Here is a 17,573-nt window from a genome sequence, read left to right as displayed (position 1 = left end):
TGCGACCTTTCCCCCCCAACACAGCTGGACTTTGATAAGTGATACTGGCAGTTGTTTCTGGTTTCAGCCCGTCATGGAAACATTTTTTGCTTTACTATATATTGTTTTACGCTTTATTCAGTGAGCTGATCTTTTTGGGTTTCATAGTGTTAGTAAAGAGGATGTCACCTAGAATTCCAAGAAACTTTTCTTTTTTATGTAATTTTTTACATTTTTGGTCCATTTTATCCACCCAGAAGTATTTTTATTAGTATTTGATAGTATTTGTTAGTTGCAGTCCGACTCTGAAAGCTGCATTTTAACTCCCTCATCTCCCCTCATTTTATTGTCCGTTCCTCTTCATCGACGCCTCTCTTTACTAATATCTTTCTGTCATTGCAGGCAGCTAAAGAAGCTGAGCGAAGACAGTCTCACCAAGCAGCCAGAGGAAGTCTTTGATGTCCTGGAGAAGCTGGGCGAAGGGTGAGTCAGTAAACTCAGTCAGACGATGAGTGACACATCACTGATAGGTGGCACCGCCTCAGTCTGACTGCGTTTAGGGGGGATGTCCATGTTTGCAATAGTCGCCTTCTCTTTCACGCTCTCTCTATTCGTCACTCTCAGTCCCTCTACATGTCTCGCTGTATCTCAACTTTTCTTTCTCCTCGTCAACTGTGAAGCTCCTCCCTCCTGCCTCCTGCTGCCTGTCACCGTAAACATTGCCTCTTCATATCCTGTTTCTCAACGCTCTTCCTGTTCTGAGCGGCTGAATGACTCCGAGTCTGCATGTGTGCGTGTGATGACAGTCATTTCTGCCACGACGAGCACAGCTAGATGAGCCTCCAACTCCTCTGTGTGCAGTTTCTTTTTCCAACAGAAGCCAGTCAGAAGCAGCAGCACTGGTCCTGACGAGACTTCCATTCATACCAGTTTGGTGAAAGCTGACAAAAAGAAATGAACTGAATTAAACAGGACTGATGTTGACCCTGGTTTACTTTTTTTATCATTTTTGGAGGTCTGTAGTCAAACAAAAAATAATAATCTATTTAAATCATACCTACGTTTCAAACAGGGGACTGGTTGCAGGGAAAAAACAATCATATTTTGTCCAGAAAAAAATCGTTTTTGTATGAACACTTCTGGGGAAATAGTAAAACTGACCGCTGAAGTTTAACATTCAGCAATCTGTTATAGCCTGTGGATATAAACCCAAGGATTTACTTGATGGTTAGATATATAATTATAGAGAAAAAATCCTTTTACTGCCTTAAAATTGGAATCAGAAGGAATGCAGACTCTATATCATTGACATGTAGGTGTTTTCTACTGGACAACGGTATCTGCTTGGCATTTGGTAACAGCAGACACAAAATTTTAAGTGACTTTGATCGGATCAGGGCGGAAAAAACTGACAATCCTTAATATAGACCGACTTGGTACTATGTTGGTCTCAGGCTCATTCACAGGTAACGCTTCAACATCACGTTAAACCTCTCTGTCTGTCTCTGCAGGTCTTATGGCTGCGTATTTAAGGCACATTATAAAGAAACAGGGGAGATAGTAGCCATCAAACAAGTCCCCGTGGAGTCTGACCTTCAGGAGATCATCAAGGAAATCTCCATCATGCAGCAGTGCAACAGGTACTTGTGTGCATGATTTGTGAGATCGAATGGGATTTATACTTTGGAGAAAACCAGTCGATGCATCAGTGGTGTGACGGAGCTTGTGTGGTCAGAGTTCTCCCTCTGTTTTTTATTGCAGATGGTCTACCACTGTTGAATTATAGATAACCTTAAGCTTAACAAACTCCCTTACAAGAGAACTGTGGATGCCTATGTTTGTTTACATTCCATTTAAGGCACGTAACAATCATCACTTTCATCTGGCAGATGCTTTTGTCCAAAGTTCTTTTCCACACAGTATGTTCCACAAAGTATGAATAAAGGTATTCCAAATGCAACAGATGTTTTGACTGAGGCAGGGTTTGAATCTGTCATACCTTTAGTTTTACTTTGAAACCAGCATAATTGTGTTTACACGACGGTGTGGGTGTTGATGTACGTTCTGTCTTTTAAATCACCTGTGTGGATATGTGACACCAGGAGCTTCACTGATGTTCGTAAAGCGATCAGCACGGTTCACTTCATTTATATTCTGTTAGCTGCATTGATAGAATTCCAGTTAAATGATTCAGAAAGTGAATTTCTGACATCACATGATCATAGCAAAAAGGCTATGAAAAGACCACTTTAAGTTTTAAAGTGTCTGAAATAATAATAAAATAAAAATTCCTGCATTCCTAAACAGCTGTGTCTGTGTGTTCAGTCCACATGTAGTGCGGTACTATGGCAGCTACTTCAAAAACAGTGACCTGTGGATCGTCATGGAATATTGTGGCGCCGGATCAGTATCTGATATCATCCGAATACGTAACAAGACGGTAATGTAATACCCAAACACACACTCACTTGCATGTAGTTTGTGTCGTCTCACTAAGTAGCAAAGAGAGAGACAGAAGCAACACTGAGCTGTGATATGTAAGTGGTGTATTTGTATTGATGGGTTGCAATGATCTTTAATGGAACCTTAATTCTAATGGGAATCCTTTCAAATTCCTGCCACAAATTAATGTAAATGAAGGAGTTTTTCCTGCACATACCATGTTGGTTAACTTTAGAACATTTTGTACTGGTCCACAACAGCAGCTAGCTATCACGTATTTGTACACGTCACCATCATTTTGTTCTTTGAATTTAATGAATCTGTGTATTTTGCCAGCGTAGAACCTGATCCAAAATGTGGCTGGCTATCATCTCATCCCTGTATCACTCTTTCTGTATGCCTTGCAGCTTACAGAAGAAGAGATCGCCACCATTCTGCAGTCAACTCTGAAGGGTCTGGAGTATCTTCACTTCATGAGGAAGATCCACCGAGACATCAAAGCTGGCAACATCCTCCTGAACACAGAGGGTCAGGCCAAACTGGCCGACTTTGGAGTTGCTGGGCAGCTCACAGTAAGGAACAAAATATTAAAAGATCTGTGTTTTTGTGGTCTGCTTATTTGGCAATGGGAAGGCTTATAACAGAAGGACTGTAAGGCACAAATTCATGTTTGGGTCTTGATTTAGAAGGACACATTACTGCTCTCTGAAAATGTACTTGTAGCATGAAGCTAAAACATGAACCTAAACAACATGGTTCAGAAATGTATTTTTGTCCTTGTGAAATATATATCATTTTTGAATAACAATTATTAAAACTTGGTTAATGCCAGAAATATGCACTACACCACATACCTCTATGAAATTCCAGTCGACAAGGCCTAAATCTGTACTATCTTTAGTTTACATGTTGTGTTTTTTTGTATTTTACATACAGTGATTGGAATGCTTTGTTACATCTGACCAAACACTGGAAGGACAATATAGTTTAGTAAACTGGTTCTAATATAGAAAACACTCGATAGTTTTAGCCCTGGAATCGGGATATCAAACTTGATCTCCGAATATCCCCCGCCGCGGAAACGGAGCCATCACCGCTAATGTACACACAGAAACTGGTCTTTGTAGCCAAATGCGGCCTGTGCATCACGCTCACTCCAGCTCGTCGGAGCCTGAGCCCCCTCCCCCCGTCGACAAAACTACTCACTCGCCACTACCCCAAATATTCGGGATATTCGTCATTAATTGGGACTGAATATCCGGAGATCAGAAATTGCTATTCGGATCAGCCCTACTTCACATTTGAATTAATTCATATGACAGACTTGGTTGAATATTTGTGTAGTGCAGCTGTGTCTCTGGTCATTCAACATCCACTTTTTACCTCTGCAGCTATCAAAATGCTTTCTGCCCTTTTGCTGTTGTTAAAGCTCCTTTTCCGTATCTGTGATGGTTACCCTTAAATATTTCCTCTTGGTCCTCCTCTGTTCTCAGGACACCATGGCGAAGCGAAACACAGTCATCGGCACACCCTTCTGGATGGCTCCAGAGGTTATACAGGAGATTGGTTACAACTGTGTGGCCGACATCTGGTCTCTGGGAATCACAGCGATAGAGATGGCTGAGGGCAAACCGCCCTACGCAGACATACACCCAATGAGGGTGAGGAAGTGTGTTCAGTATCTGTGAAAGCCTGAATAGTGTTTGTATTTAAAGACAAGCAGTAAAACGAGAAATCCTTGTTTTAAAAGGGAAATCGTGGTATATTTGTTTAGTGGTGGGCCATCTTAATTTGACGGATTATCAGGGATCGTACAGATCGCATCATTAAGGGCTGCTTCACTGGCAAACCCTGGCTTGGTTTGTCTTGAATTTCCTTCTCTGGGCTGATCAGGTCTGTGGTGGTTCTTGATGCCATTCAGCAACCTCTCCAGTCCCTTCAGGCTCCACTTCCACCATCACTGCAGCTGGTGATGATCATCCTTGTTCTGCTCTGTGGGAGATCTGCTGCCTGGTCGACTCCAACCAGAACCTGCAGCAGATGGAGACGTTCATTTATCGCACCAAACTCTCTGAATGATGCAGAACACAACCAGGACGCTGTAATGTCCACCTGTGATTAGACACGAGAATTCCATCACCTGCTGCAGTCCAGGTTGGTGGAGGTGGATTCTGTTGACAGGATGAGAGAGTCGCTGAAAAGGCAGATGAATGAAAAGCAGGACTGTCACAACAGCTACCTGGCCTACCACCAGGTAGGGAAGCACAAGGAAAGAAGGGTCGATGCTAGCTGAACTTTTAAAGAAGTGTCAGAGCAGCAGCAGAGTCATGAATTATTACATCCAGCCAGAACTTGCTCAGTAATTTAGGAGAATGACCTTCAGCATCAAGTGACAGATTCGTATAGATGCAACAATTTGCACAACTAATCTTAATCACTTCAGCTATATCTGTGTGCAAAACTGTGATGCAGGTCATCAAATTTGATTCTATCTGAAAAGATCATCGTATAATCTGTTGATCAAATCACCCACCGCTGTGCTGTTGGAAGGCAAAGTGTATTACTGCTGTATAAACCTCAATGTATGACAGTGTGAACGTAAGACACCTTCATTTTGTGTGTACTGAATTGTGTTTCCTCTTCTAGGCCATCTTCATGATTCCCACCAACCCTCCTCCAACGTTTCGGAACCCAGATCTGTGGTCGCCGCCCTTTCGAGACTTTGTCAGCCAGTGTTTGGTGAAAAACCCAGAAAACAGGGCGACAGCCACACAGTTGTTACAGGTAAGACTGTGTACAGTCCCACTGCTGGACCTGCTTCATCTATTGGACATGGAGTAGCGTAAACCAACCAGTATTTGGTCAGAACCAAGACTACTGATCCATAAAATCAGACCCAATCATTTACACAAAGAGCAATCTTCCCAAGATCAACAATGAAATAAAAATCTGTTGCAGTATAATAAAAAAATAGCTACAAATCCAACCATCTACACATATAACCCTAAAGATTTATTTTTTGTACTTTTAACACTTTACTACACATACAGAGTTTTACTGTACAACCATGACTTTGACTTACAGTGGGGTATTTTTACAGTCTGCTATTAGTACTTTTTACTTAAATGATTTGCGTGGCTCCTCTCTACTTTGTGTAACTGCAAAGTAAGAAATGGGATATAAAATCTGCATTTTAAAGTGCAGTTGTAGCTATCAACATCAAGTGGGTATTTTACACCATTACATTCTTTTTTATTTAGACAAAGTGTGCAAATTATTACACCCATATTAATCTTGTAGTTATAACAGTTTTATGTTTGGTCTTTTTTCAAGCGCTTTTCTATAATCACCAAAGACTGAACTCGTGATGCAGTTAAGAGCCATTAAAATGTGTCTTCCACTCATGTGTGTCTCTGCTAGTAAGGAAAAGGGAAAATATCTGGCCACTGTTGTCTTCATCAGTTTTTTTTTAGTTTGTTTGTTTCTGTCTCCCCTCCAGCATCCATTTATTAAGTCGGCCAAGCCCAGTTCCATCCTCAGAGCCTTGATCACAGACGCCATGGAGATTAAATTGAAGAGACAAGAGGAGGCAGAGCAGAGAGAACAGGATGCCGAAGATGATGACAACTCGGTAAGACTTTACAGATTAGAATATGTGAGGAACGCTGGTGAATTGACAAAGTGACCCGAAGTGTTCAGTCACTGAAGTTGAGACTTGACAAAACTTTCTTTGAGCACCTCATTTTGATAAAACAGTGATCTGCCACCAACCTAAAATTATCAGAATAACACCAACCTCTGTAGTACACCCACAAGCCTGATCATTTACAAAGCAGATGACTGGAGCTGCAGGTACAGTTCAGGTCCTTTACTGTCTGCCCGTGCGTTTCAGGATGAGGACGAGGTTGACCAGGGGACGATGGTGCGGGCAGGAACAGGAGATTCAGGAACCATCCGGGCTGCCGGTTCGTTAGCAAGTTCACTCGGCGGCACAGCACGGACTATGATCGAGCACGACGACACGGGAACCCTGCAGTCCCAGCTTGGCACCATGGTCATCAACTCTGACGATGAGGATGAAGAGGAAGCTGGTACTATGAAAAGTAAGTTCCAGAACCCACAGCCCAACACAGCCATGATCGGTCAGGGCTGTGCAACAAATACATTTAATTCAGTTAAAAATCAAGATTTTGGCACTAAAAGTAAAGTCAGAATGATTTTGCCGGCAATGCTATCAATACTTTTTCTTCATCAATAATTTAATTTATAAGTGCAATAAGTAGAAAACTAAATCAAATCAGTGTTTGTTGGTAACACCCTTTAAAACAGGACTGATTCGATTTGATTGATAGATTTTTGCATTCATCTTTTCCTGAAACTTGTTCTTACGTGCAATAATTATTTCCTTCGTCCATTCACCTGTTTGGAACCTTTTTGGGAAGTTTTAATTTGTTGCCACAAAGGGTAAAATGTCATAATTGCCTTTTTGAACTATTGCTTTTTAGTTTTAGTTTTATTTAGTTTTAGATTTTGTCATGAAAAGAAATTCATCAGTGCTTTTCATTTTCAAGCGTAACTACGCCCACAGCCCTGAGCCTAACTCTATCCATCACGCACTCTTTTGTTTCAATAGAAATTTTGAATTGAGTGCTGACAGGTTGCGTGGACAGATGTTATTTTGACTCATTTCCATCCCAGGGATTTTGGATTTTCATATATTTGGTAAAAATGTCAACATTATCACATCACAACACAGCACATTATGGTTAAAAAAAAACGTGTAATTGTACAGTACCTCTTGAATTTCTTGGCCACATTAACCATCCTCAACTCCCAGAAAGGATATACAAGTACTTGTAGTGGTAATGGTAATAATGATGATGATGGTGGTAATGGCAGTGAGGAAGATTAACGTGTACATATTTTGTTACACAAAGAAATGGCGTCATGTCAGATGATGAGGAATTGGCTCCCAGTTTACTTAAAATCACATGAGAGGAACCAACTGATGAGGAAGGCGCTGGCACTATTTGAAAGCAAAGTCACTCTTTGAAGCTCACTGTAAATCCAAGGTCAGAAAAATGAATCTTGTTTCAGATTTAATTCGTGTTAACTTTAATTCAGACCACATATCTAATAACTGTTCTGAGTTGTTCCAGTCATATTAAACACGCTTCTGAACAAGTTCCAGTTGATGACTGGTGGCCACCAGCAGACAAATAAAACATAAAGTTGAGGAGCAAGTTCTTTATTGAAAGTTCCAGTAATCTAACATAATAACACTGTAAACTCTTAAGGATCCAATCTGTGAAATGAAATGTTTAGGGCCTTTTGTCAAAAAGAATTATTGGTTCAACTGCATGTTGTGTGGCGTGACACGGTCCTTCTTCACAATCCTCAGAAGAGTGCAGCTGTAGAGTTTCATTAATAATAACGATCGTAATAATAAAGCAATTCTTCTTTTAACACTTTTAAAAACATTATAGAGATTAGTAAATACAGTAAATACATCAAAAACCAAAATAAATGACTAGAAAGGAGCAACAATAAAACCACTGTTATGCACTAGGGGGCGTAGTGTGACCGTCACCTGACTTACCTGTAACACCACTTTATCTTCTTACACATGCAGTGACCGTATTGATCCAGCAGCAGCAGCAGCATCGGGGTTAATGAATTCCAAATGTGCGTTTTTTCTTTCTTTCTTTTTAGTAGTAAAACAATTGTTGAAAGAATCGCGGCTATTATGACATAAAGTTCATGAACCCAAGTCCTCAGCACCACACCTCTACTGGTTTTCTGTTGTGTCAAGCAGTTTTTTTTTTTCCTTCCTGGTTGTTCAGGAAAGAGTTTCTACTTTTGAAAGTACTGCTGATGAATGCGTTTCCTTCAGAGGCCTTAACTTTAGCAACGGTTCACCGTAGTACTATTGTGAGTTTTGTCTAATTCCCAGAGACAGCATTTGGCTCATCATCCTGTAAGTTCGTAAATTCATAACCAGAAACTTCCCCTCTAACATCTATCAAAGTGGTAAAAACCATTTGTTATCTCAGGATATAGAAATAGAATCGCAAAGTTTCACCTTCTGTCTGTTTGTAAAGTTCTCTCATAGAAACAGCAGTTGTATCTGGTTTTATTTACACATTTAACCATTAGTTTTACCTTATTAGGAAATATTCTTTTTAGTATTTTTGCCTTTTCTAGGTAGTGACAGTGACATGAACCAGAGATGCACAGCTGACAACACTGGTATGCACCCACTACACTTTACTGTTTACATAATTTTATCGAGAGAATGATTTATTTATTTTTGCCAAAGAGACCTGAGAGAAAGAAACACAGACCAAGAAGAGCATTAATCAGTCACAGTTGTTGCAATGAATGCATTAACCTCTGCTGAATTGTCACTTATTGAGAGATATGATAGTGCTGCATCAGTCGGTTGGAGTCTGTTTGCGGTGTGGGAGTTGGAAGCGTTGGATGCACTGGGTGCTTTTGGACGGGAGTCTCAGTAAGAGCTGGACTCGGCTCATCAGCGCTGCCAGTCGTGGGTGTGTTTGATGTTTGTTTTTTTGCATGCAAAGAATTAACCCCAGAGAGACACGACAGCACAGCTAGTTTGAATGTGTATTTATTTGCTTTTGCTCTGCGTGATTCCTGTAATGCCCAACCCTGAGTGTGTGAACACCACCAGAGTATTTCCTGATGAAAACAAAGGCACCGTGGAGGTTTATGTCAGGGCTGCCTAAAGACTGTTTCTCTACTGATTCACGTAAATGAATCATTTGCCATCTAATAATCAATTCAACCGTTTCATCGAAGTTTACTTATTTTACAGTTTTGAGTTATGTGAGTGTATTTACCAGCTGCAAGGACAAAAGATATTAAAACACTCCCCTTCTCCTTGCTGACAGATGGCTCTTTGGTGGTGCATCTCTCAGAATAGCTCCTGTGTGTTTTCTCAGGTGCTATTGAGTTCTGCTGTGCTGCTCTGGGATCCCATTCTAACTTTACACAGTGTACAAACAACTTTTTATTTTGTGATCATTTGAAGTAGTTTCTTCTCTCGTCTTTTCAAAAACTTTCACATGAGTTGAACTCTGCTGCTGCTGGCATTTCCTAAAACTGGGGTGTTGATGATGAATTGTTAATTGATTGTATGTGGTTGGCACTGACTCGATTACAAATATGTTCGCTGATAAGGCAGAAGACGAGGGACATGCATGTCGGTAAATGCATTGTAGGTTTGCTGTAGTACCTGATGACGCCACCAGGTGGAGCCTCTTGCTCTTCAATGAGAGAACAGGTGTGTCTCCTGATGCATTCAGCAGCTGCAACTCTCTGCTTTCTGAAGCCACTGTTATACGTTCTGTGTCCACAAGTATAAAAAACTTTGCAAGACGTACACTGTCATCCCTCCAAGTTCACGAAAGTCCACCTGAACTCCTGGATGTCCACTAGCAGGGCAAAATTTGTGTCGATGTGGCAACTAGGCTACAAGGGCAGTAGTGTGCATGCCTGAAATACATCCATCTGGCATATCAGTGGAGTTCTCCCAACAGACTACAAGCAGACTAGATAAAGTATAATAGCAACAACTACACAACCGCAGGTCTCCACAGCTGTCCGTATAATCAAGCCTTGACTTAACTAGCTACCTGACGCTCATGCCAGCACGAAGCTAGGGTTTTCAAACACTAACACACACACAGGGAGTTGAGTAAATACATATTAGAGGTGCAGGAAGTACCGAAAGATTTCCTGGATTAATAAAGTTGCTACTAGCAGCTGAACCAACTGCAGTGAACAAGTCATTCCATCACATAGATCACGTTCAGGGACTATTTCAATATGAAAATGCAGTGAAGAGATTAATAATATTACAGGTTATTTACTGTAGAAAACTGCAGCCTCTTTACTGTGTCTAGTACTTTGGATCCTCTCAGGAAAATTGCTGAACAGCAATTTTTAATTAAGACATTATATTTTACAGCTTAATTTACAACTAAAGGAACCTGTTGTTTGCTTTATCTGTTCTTTAAATTCCTAATATAACCGAGCTGAACTTATGGCAAACATCTAGTGTCTGTGGTTAAAAATGGTTTTATCAGCATATGGAAAAACTGCACCACTGTACCGTGACAGCGATTGATCGATTGATTGGCAATGAAAAATGTTCTTTTTTTCAAATTTGGTCCCAAACTTCCATCCATTCCCATCCATCATCTATACGCCGCTTAATCCTCACTCGGGTCATGGGGGGCTGGAGTCTATCCCAGCTGACTCAGGATGAAGGCAGGGGGCACCCGGACAGGTAACCAGTCTATCACAGGGCTACACTTAGAGACAGACAACCAAGCACACTCACATTCACACCTACGGACAATTTAGAATCACCAATTAACCTCAGCATGTTTTTAGACCTTGTGGGAGGAAGCTGGATAACCGGAGAGAACCCTCTTGCTGCGGGGCAACAGTGCTACCAACTACGCCACCTTGCAGCTTCCATATTTTCAAAACCTTGATTCTTTGGAAAGTTCTAAACTGAACTGAGTCGGATTCTGCTGTAGACACCGATTTCTAAAACTGTACGACATGACTGACGTCATGATGCAGCAGCTCTGTAGTGATACTAACAACAAAAGCTGTTGTTGAATGAATTTAATCAGTTTACAAAAAAACCTATAGAAAACCATGCCATGGTTTAATATACTGAGTTTGCCTCAGTGTCAGTGATTATGCCTTTTAGTAACTGATCCCTCACTTTATGTCAGACTGTCACAACTCTTGCACTACATCTAACAAGATTTATGTTTAGGTCAGCGAGGCTTTACTGCCACTGACAGGAATTAGCAGCATTTGGGAGCTCACTGGGGTAATTTGTCATCCTGCAGTAATCTGGAACCACAGTGTAATGAGCTGTCTGCAGAGAAACAACAAGACTGGACATTTTCTTTGGTTAATGATGCCAATTTAAAAACACACACACATATAAGATAGTAGGTTGAACAGAGTGATGGGCACCAGGTACACAAACGTGAGACGCTTGATATGAGCCACCGATATAACAGCCTTACATGAGACCTACCCTCCATATGTGTGCATGCACCAACACAATCATTTGAGCGATTCACCTCGTCCCAATCGCAGCTTGTAAATCTCATAAACACAAACACACACATGCGGTGTCTCCTGTCTGACGTCCTCCTATCGAGTTACTATGGATCTCCACTGCCAGCAGTTTAAACTGCATTAACACAGGAACATTTAGAGTTCATAATTAGGTTAGAACCCTGATATCCTTCAGTTGTGTGTTTGTGTCGGTGTGCATGTTTCTGTTGTGTCTTCTGATGCCTGAGCTCCTCATTCAGCGTGTGTCTCAGCCTAATGACCACGGTCTGATGCTGAAGGGGCCCCGAGGATCCAGATAAGACATTAGATCAGATATCGATCCTTCCTAATGGTACTGAAAAATAAAAAGCCTTTTCATTTTCACTGATTAGCCACTAACTGTTGCTCACCAGAATCCATATCAGAAACCTCTCATTGTCTTCTGCACTACTACGGTTGCGATAATAAATATACTGTTGTTTTCAGTTAGACATTAAAGCCAAAATCTGCCACTAAATCTGGTCATTGTTGACATTATAGCTACTCTTTGGGTTTTTGGGGCTTTATTCCTGTCCGATAATGGAGCTGAAACAGTCTGTCATTTATACAATCGCTCAATCATTTCAGCTTTTTTCCCCAAAAATGTTTCCCTTTGTTGGGTTTAGCTTTTCATATGATGGTAAACTGAATGTCTGTGGGACAGTTTGATCTGACTTCATGAGTTTATTCCACGATTGCTCCTTTTTCTAGGCAGTGTGATTAATCAGTACATTGAGGAAAACAATCAGCAGATTACTGGTAATGAAATACATGATTTGTCGTAGTTTTAGCTTACACATTTGGACATGAAGTCATTTACAGCAGTTAGATGTTATTTAGAGGGACGTTTTGGTTTTAAGGTTAAAGATGCATTCTTATGTCCATCCGGCTGTCATCTAGGAGCCTATTTATGGATCTGCTAACATGTGCTAATGTTCAAAAATTACACCTGAATTACAATTTGTGTGCTGTGTTTGCTACAGTGCACAAGAAGCATATTTTTTCTTAAGTTATTTTTTTGGCCTTTGTGCCTTTATTCGATAGTGATAGTGAGAGAGAGACAGGAAAGTAGGGGAGAAGAACATGTGGGAAATGGTCATGAGCGGGATTCGAACCAATGACCTCCACATTGGGACTGTAGCCCTGTACATGGGACGCCAGCTCAACCAGGTGAGCTATAGCGGCGCCCTGCATATTTTGTCTTTTAAATATACACTGAAGATAGTCATTGAAATGTGCAAGACGAAGAAAGTTTAGGCTTTATGTGCAGGTTGAACCCCCAGCTGGCTGCTCTTCCCTACTGGTCGACTACTCCTTGTCCTTGTTAAAGCCCTGATTTATCGGAGCAAAGCTTGTGATATATACAGGATTTTATTTAGAAATGTAAGGGAGAGACACTGAAGGAGACAAAGACAAAACCAGCAGATGCAGTAAAGACATTTTTCTTCTGTATCTTGGACAAACACAATATAAACGGTGAAATGAGGGTGATTCAAACGTTCTATTTGTTGTTTGAGGCTCATGCAGACAGCTGTTATTATTTAAATAGATTTCTCTGTCTCAGCCATTACAAAGGTCCAGGCATCCTCAGCTTGAATATTTGCTCTGTGAATAGAAATACTTTGTTTAGCCGTTTCTGTTTTTTTTTTAAATTTTTTTTTTTTTACATATATTTAGATAAACGTACAAACAGCACAGTAAACTTTGTACCAGAACACAGTAAACACAATAATGCGTTTTCTTTACGCCTCTCTGTAAGGAGCCTCGTTAAAAAAGAGCGAAGAGCTCTTTGTAGCTGCTCATCTCTCACAGCTCTTTATTTATTAAAGTTTAATTTTGTTGTGGGAGCCAGATGGCAGTCCCCTGGAGTCCACTCCGCTTTGCTCTTTACTTTCAGTTTAAACTACGTTAAACCTGCATGTTGCTAAACTTTTGGTTTATGTTCAGTCTGGTTTCGGGGGCTGCAGCGTTTTATGTGATTCAGTGGGAAGAACAAAGTGTTAACCCTGCCAGGAGATGGAGCCTTTAATCCTACTGAGGCCGGCACGAAATTACATTCATGAGCTCGGTAGGCACTCTGAAATTTGTCTCGTGGAACCTGTTAGCCACCTGATTAGTTGTCGTTGAGTGTTCCCATTACCATCCCAACACCAAACTCTTGTCGGTTTCTGTGTTGAAATATCCCAGACTGAAATAAACTGGAGTTACCTTCAGCTGTTTTATGGCGATTTTATTATCTTGTCGTCATCATCATCATATGGGCTGTATCAGTTGAAGTCCCATCAGTGGAGCAGATCTTTTGCATCCTGAAATCGTCACGTGTCTCACCATAAAATGCTGGCAGTGGAAACATCTTTTCATAATTGTGTAGGAGAGGTTGTCTGGAATCTGGCCGCGTCACAATCATGATGGGGGACGACTGCATGACTTAGCAAAATATGTGTGTAGTGTCCAACAGAAATAACTGCCCATTCCCTTTAGTGTGCTCAGAGTAGCCTACTTGCAGAGTTGCCAAACCAGGCAAATGTTTGTTTAATCTGTCTTCATAATGTAATACTTTGATATGTGACAAGAATCATGACGCCGCCCTGGTTTCACTCTCGAAGAAGTCGTATCTGAAGATTGTGTCTGTGATTAATTAACGATGATTTATGTAAATTCCAAATAATTTTTCTTGCCAGCCGTTTATGGTGCAGTTTCAACTCATATTACTGTCATAAACACTGAGAGAGTCGTTCAACTGAGAATTTGGACGCAGTGTTTCCTTCACGTTCTAAGGCTTAAACCCTAAAACTTCTGTCTTGGAAACAAAACTGCTATTTTACTTTTTAGCCGTCTGAACAGAAGCAGTTTCAGCTCGTTTTTTTTTTTTTTTGCTCCTGCCACATTTTTACTGGCTGGGGGCTCATTTCCACTGCATTATAGAGTCCTGCAACTTCTATGGAAACAGCAAAACCATGACTAGAATAGAGAGAAGACAGAAGTGTCCTCTGTGCCACAGCTACATGACCATAAATCATAAACAACAACAAAAAAAAAGCACAATTTGAATTTCTTTAATTATTTACAGTGGGGAAAATAAGTATTTGATACGCTGCCGATTTTGCAAGTTCCAAAGAATGGACAGGTCTGTAATTTTTATCATAGCTACACTTCAACTGTGAGAGACAGAATCTACAAAAACAATCCAGAAAATCACTTTGTATGATTTTTAGATATTTAATTTGCATTTTATTGCATGGAATGAGTATTTGATCACCTAACAACCAGCAAGAATTCTGGATCTCACAGACCTGTTAGTTTTTCTTCCTCCTATTTTCTGCTCATTACTTGTGTTAATTGCACCTGTTTGAACTTGTTACCTGTATGAAAGACACCTGTTGTCCACACACTCAGTCAGTCAGACTCCGACCTCTCCAATATGGGCAAAACCAAAGAGCTGTCTAAGGACTCCCAGGGACAACTTTTTGTGTTAGAATTAATTATTTTAAAATCATACAATGTGTTTTTGTAGATTTTATTTTATTTTATTGTATTTTTTTAGATTCTATCTCTGACAGTTGAAGTGTACCTATTATAACAATTACAGACCTCTCCGTTCTTTGTAAGTGGGAAAACTTGCAAAATCAGCAGTGTATCAAATACTTATTTTCCCCATTGTATTATTAAGAAAAAAAACTTGAAATCAACATGTTTAACATTGTTGTAAGTTGCTTTATGTTCTCTAGATGTTTTACTACTTACATTTTTATTCTGTTTCCATACGTCTCTCGTCTCCTCTACTCCGTGTGAACAGCCTGTACTTCAGCTGAAAACTCAGAATTTTTGCTACGTGACCGTTTTCACAGCTGCATTGTTAATGATTTCATGGTTGTGTCAAAGGAAAGCAGAATTTTTAGTGGATCAGATTTTGAGTGTGCTTGGTTGTTTGTCTCTGTATGAGTATAGATGGTGGATGGATGTAGAGTAGAGTTGATTTTGATTAGATCTCCTAATTTTAAGCTTAGTTTTGGTCAGTTTTTCTGATGGAACAGCATGTCACACATGATTAATACAGGGATGGTCATAATTTTATTTATTTATTATTATTTTTTTTTAAAGGAAACATAATTCTTTCAAAAGATGACATGTCTTACAAACCTGCTGTTGGGTTTTTGGGGGTTCAGAGGAGTAATTCTTAGTTGTTTACTTCGAATTAACCTTTTGCAGGGATGTGACTCAGAAAAGTGCCAAACAGACAAGAGGTTAGTGTGAGTGGGTGGAAAACGGTAATTGCAGGAACCTTTTTTTTCTTTTTCTTAAACAACTATTCTATTTTTATCATTGTCTTTTTGGCACGACTTTCAATCCGTTTAGTGTCCGTGCAGTTGTGAAATTTAATGCTACAATTACCCGTCCAGTTGAGATAAAACCATTCTGGTGTCTGTTGCTTCAAATATAAAACAACGCCACATCCCCTTCTTTTTTTTACTTTCCTTGCAGTATAAAATGTCTGCCGTCAGACGTCCTAAATCACGAGGATCTTTCCATTAAAGGCCTATGAGCATGGCAGTGACAGAGGTGGTCCAATTAATTAAAAAGTCAGTCTCATGGTTTTCATCTGCCTCTTCTGTTCACCAATGAAACAAATGGTTGGAGGAAGAAAAAAAAATGCAACGTTCAACTTGCACGCTGGCAAAAGGTCAAATAAAAGTATTCGTGCAGCTTCTCTCTCTGCATTTCTTCTCTAATTTGTTCCTGTTTTCCTGAGTTCCTTTAGCAATCTCACTGTGTCATTTCACCGGCTGCTTTTAGTGTATTTAGATGTATGCATTTTAAAAAGACTCTCAGTTCGCGTCCAAGAAGTCGATGTTGTGGGTCAGGGTTGGTTTGGGTATCTGCTCAAAAGGTATTTCTTTAAAGCAGGTTTTTTTTTCCTGCCTGGAGGAATATTTGGCACTAGAACAGGTTTTAGGCAGCACAAAAGGAAATCCACCAGCACCACAATGAAAAGATCTGAGTATAATGACAACAATGCAGTTTCTTTAACCAGTTATGTTAATTGCAGTATCATTTGATCAAGCATAACTGATATTTTTGTGATTATGAGGATTATGTATACGTTGATGATGCTCTAAAACTTTTTAACTTGAACCATTACCTCCACTAAATGTGGACCTTTACCTTGCGAGGGCCAACAGCTCAAGTGATGTCCCAATTTTTTCTCTCTCTCTCAGACTGAAGTGAAAACTCATGTTTTAAACCCCCACATGGTTTGTTGCACATTTAAATACTTAGAGTCTAACACTCACGTGGAGCGTTTTTAAGCACAAACTGCCTCAACACTTCTTAAATTGAGTTACGTAAAAGGCAGAAAAGCTGGAAAAAGGAAGGAAACGAGGCCCCTTTCCTCGCTCCGAAACTGTGAGCTCGTAAAGATGTTTAATAAAAATAGATCCTCTCTCTTTAATATGGACATTAATAGCTTAAACCTGTCTTCTTGTAGATGTGGCGTACGTTCATGATCACAGTCATCTGCGCCGGCGACAGAAAATATAAAGAGGTGTACATGAACAAGTATAAATAAACACTGCTCGCTAGTTTGCTTGCCTCCACGTGGGGTTGGCATGACAACCAACAAAGCACAGCGGGTCACAGCTTATAGGAATGTGCAGCATCTCAGATAATTGCTCAAGTTACCAAACAACACCGGATACCAAAGTGAAATCAAAGAGACATTAGATCATGTTTTTTATGCGTTTGCCCTTCTGTCATCTGATAACGTCGAGAAAAAAAACTCCATATTGGGGAAACTGAGGCTACTTTCTTTAAACAGTGACTTTTCCAAGGCCTCTGCTCTTGGCAGCTTAATCCAGCGCAGAGGCACCTGGCAGCCGAAACAGAATAAACAGCCATTAATTCTTCTGAGGGGGACACTGGACTTTAAATTGATTTTTGTGCTTGAATGAAAACAAGCTACAGCCACAAGTGAGATGAGCTCAGGAGACATTTGGCATTAGTCA

General features: G+C 40.3%; 1 protein-coding gene across 1 annotated transcript in view; it reads left to right on the top strand.

Moving 5' to 3' along the window:
• LOC103371188 (serine/threonine-protein kinase 3/4-like) overlaps positions 1-17,573 on the top strand; it is a 45,268-nt gene that overhangs the window by 8,399 nt on the left and 19,296 nt on the right. Inside the window, exons 2-9 of the mRNA XM_008300427.1 lie at positions 382-462; positions 1,491-1,619; positions 2,305-2,419; positions 2,829-2,993; positions 3,915-4,082; positions 5,068-5,205; positions 5,921-6,052; positions 6,314-6,524. Of these exons, the coding sequence (XP_008298649.1) occupies positions 382-462; positions 1,491-1,619; positions 2,305-2,419; positions 2,829-2,993; positions 3,915-4,082; positions 5,068-5,205; positions 5,921-6,052; positions 6,314-6,524 (1,139 nt within the window). The remainder of the gene's footprint in view (positions 1-381; positions 463-1,490; positions 1,620-2,304; positions 2,420-2,828; positions 2,994-3,914; positions 4,083-5,067; positions 5,206-5,920; positions 6,053-6,313; positions 6,525-17,573) is intronic.

Source organism: Stegastes partitus, unplaced genomic scaffold (genome assembly GCF_000690725.1).
Source record: "Stegastes partitus isolate 25-593 unplaced genomic scaffold, Stegastes_partitus-1.0.2 Scaffold1540, whole genome shotgun sequence".
In the NCBI taxonomy this organism is placed as follows: Eukaryota; Metazoa; Chordata; class Actinopteri; family Pomacentridae; genus Stegastes; species Stegastes partitus.
The sequence above is the reverse complement of the archived record's forward strand: the minus strand, read 5'-3'. Positions and strand labels throughout refer to the sequence as shown.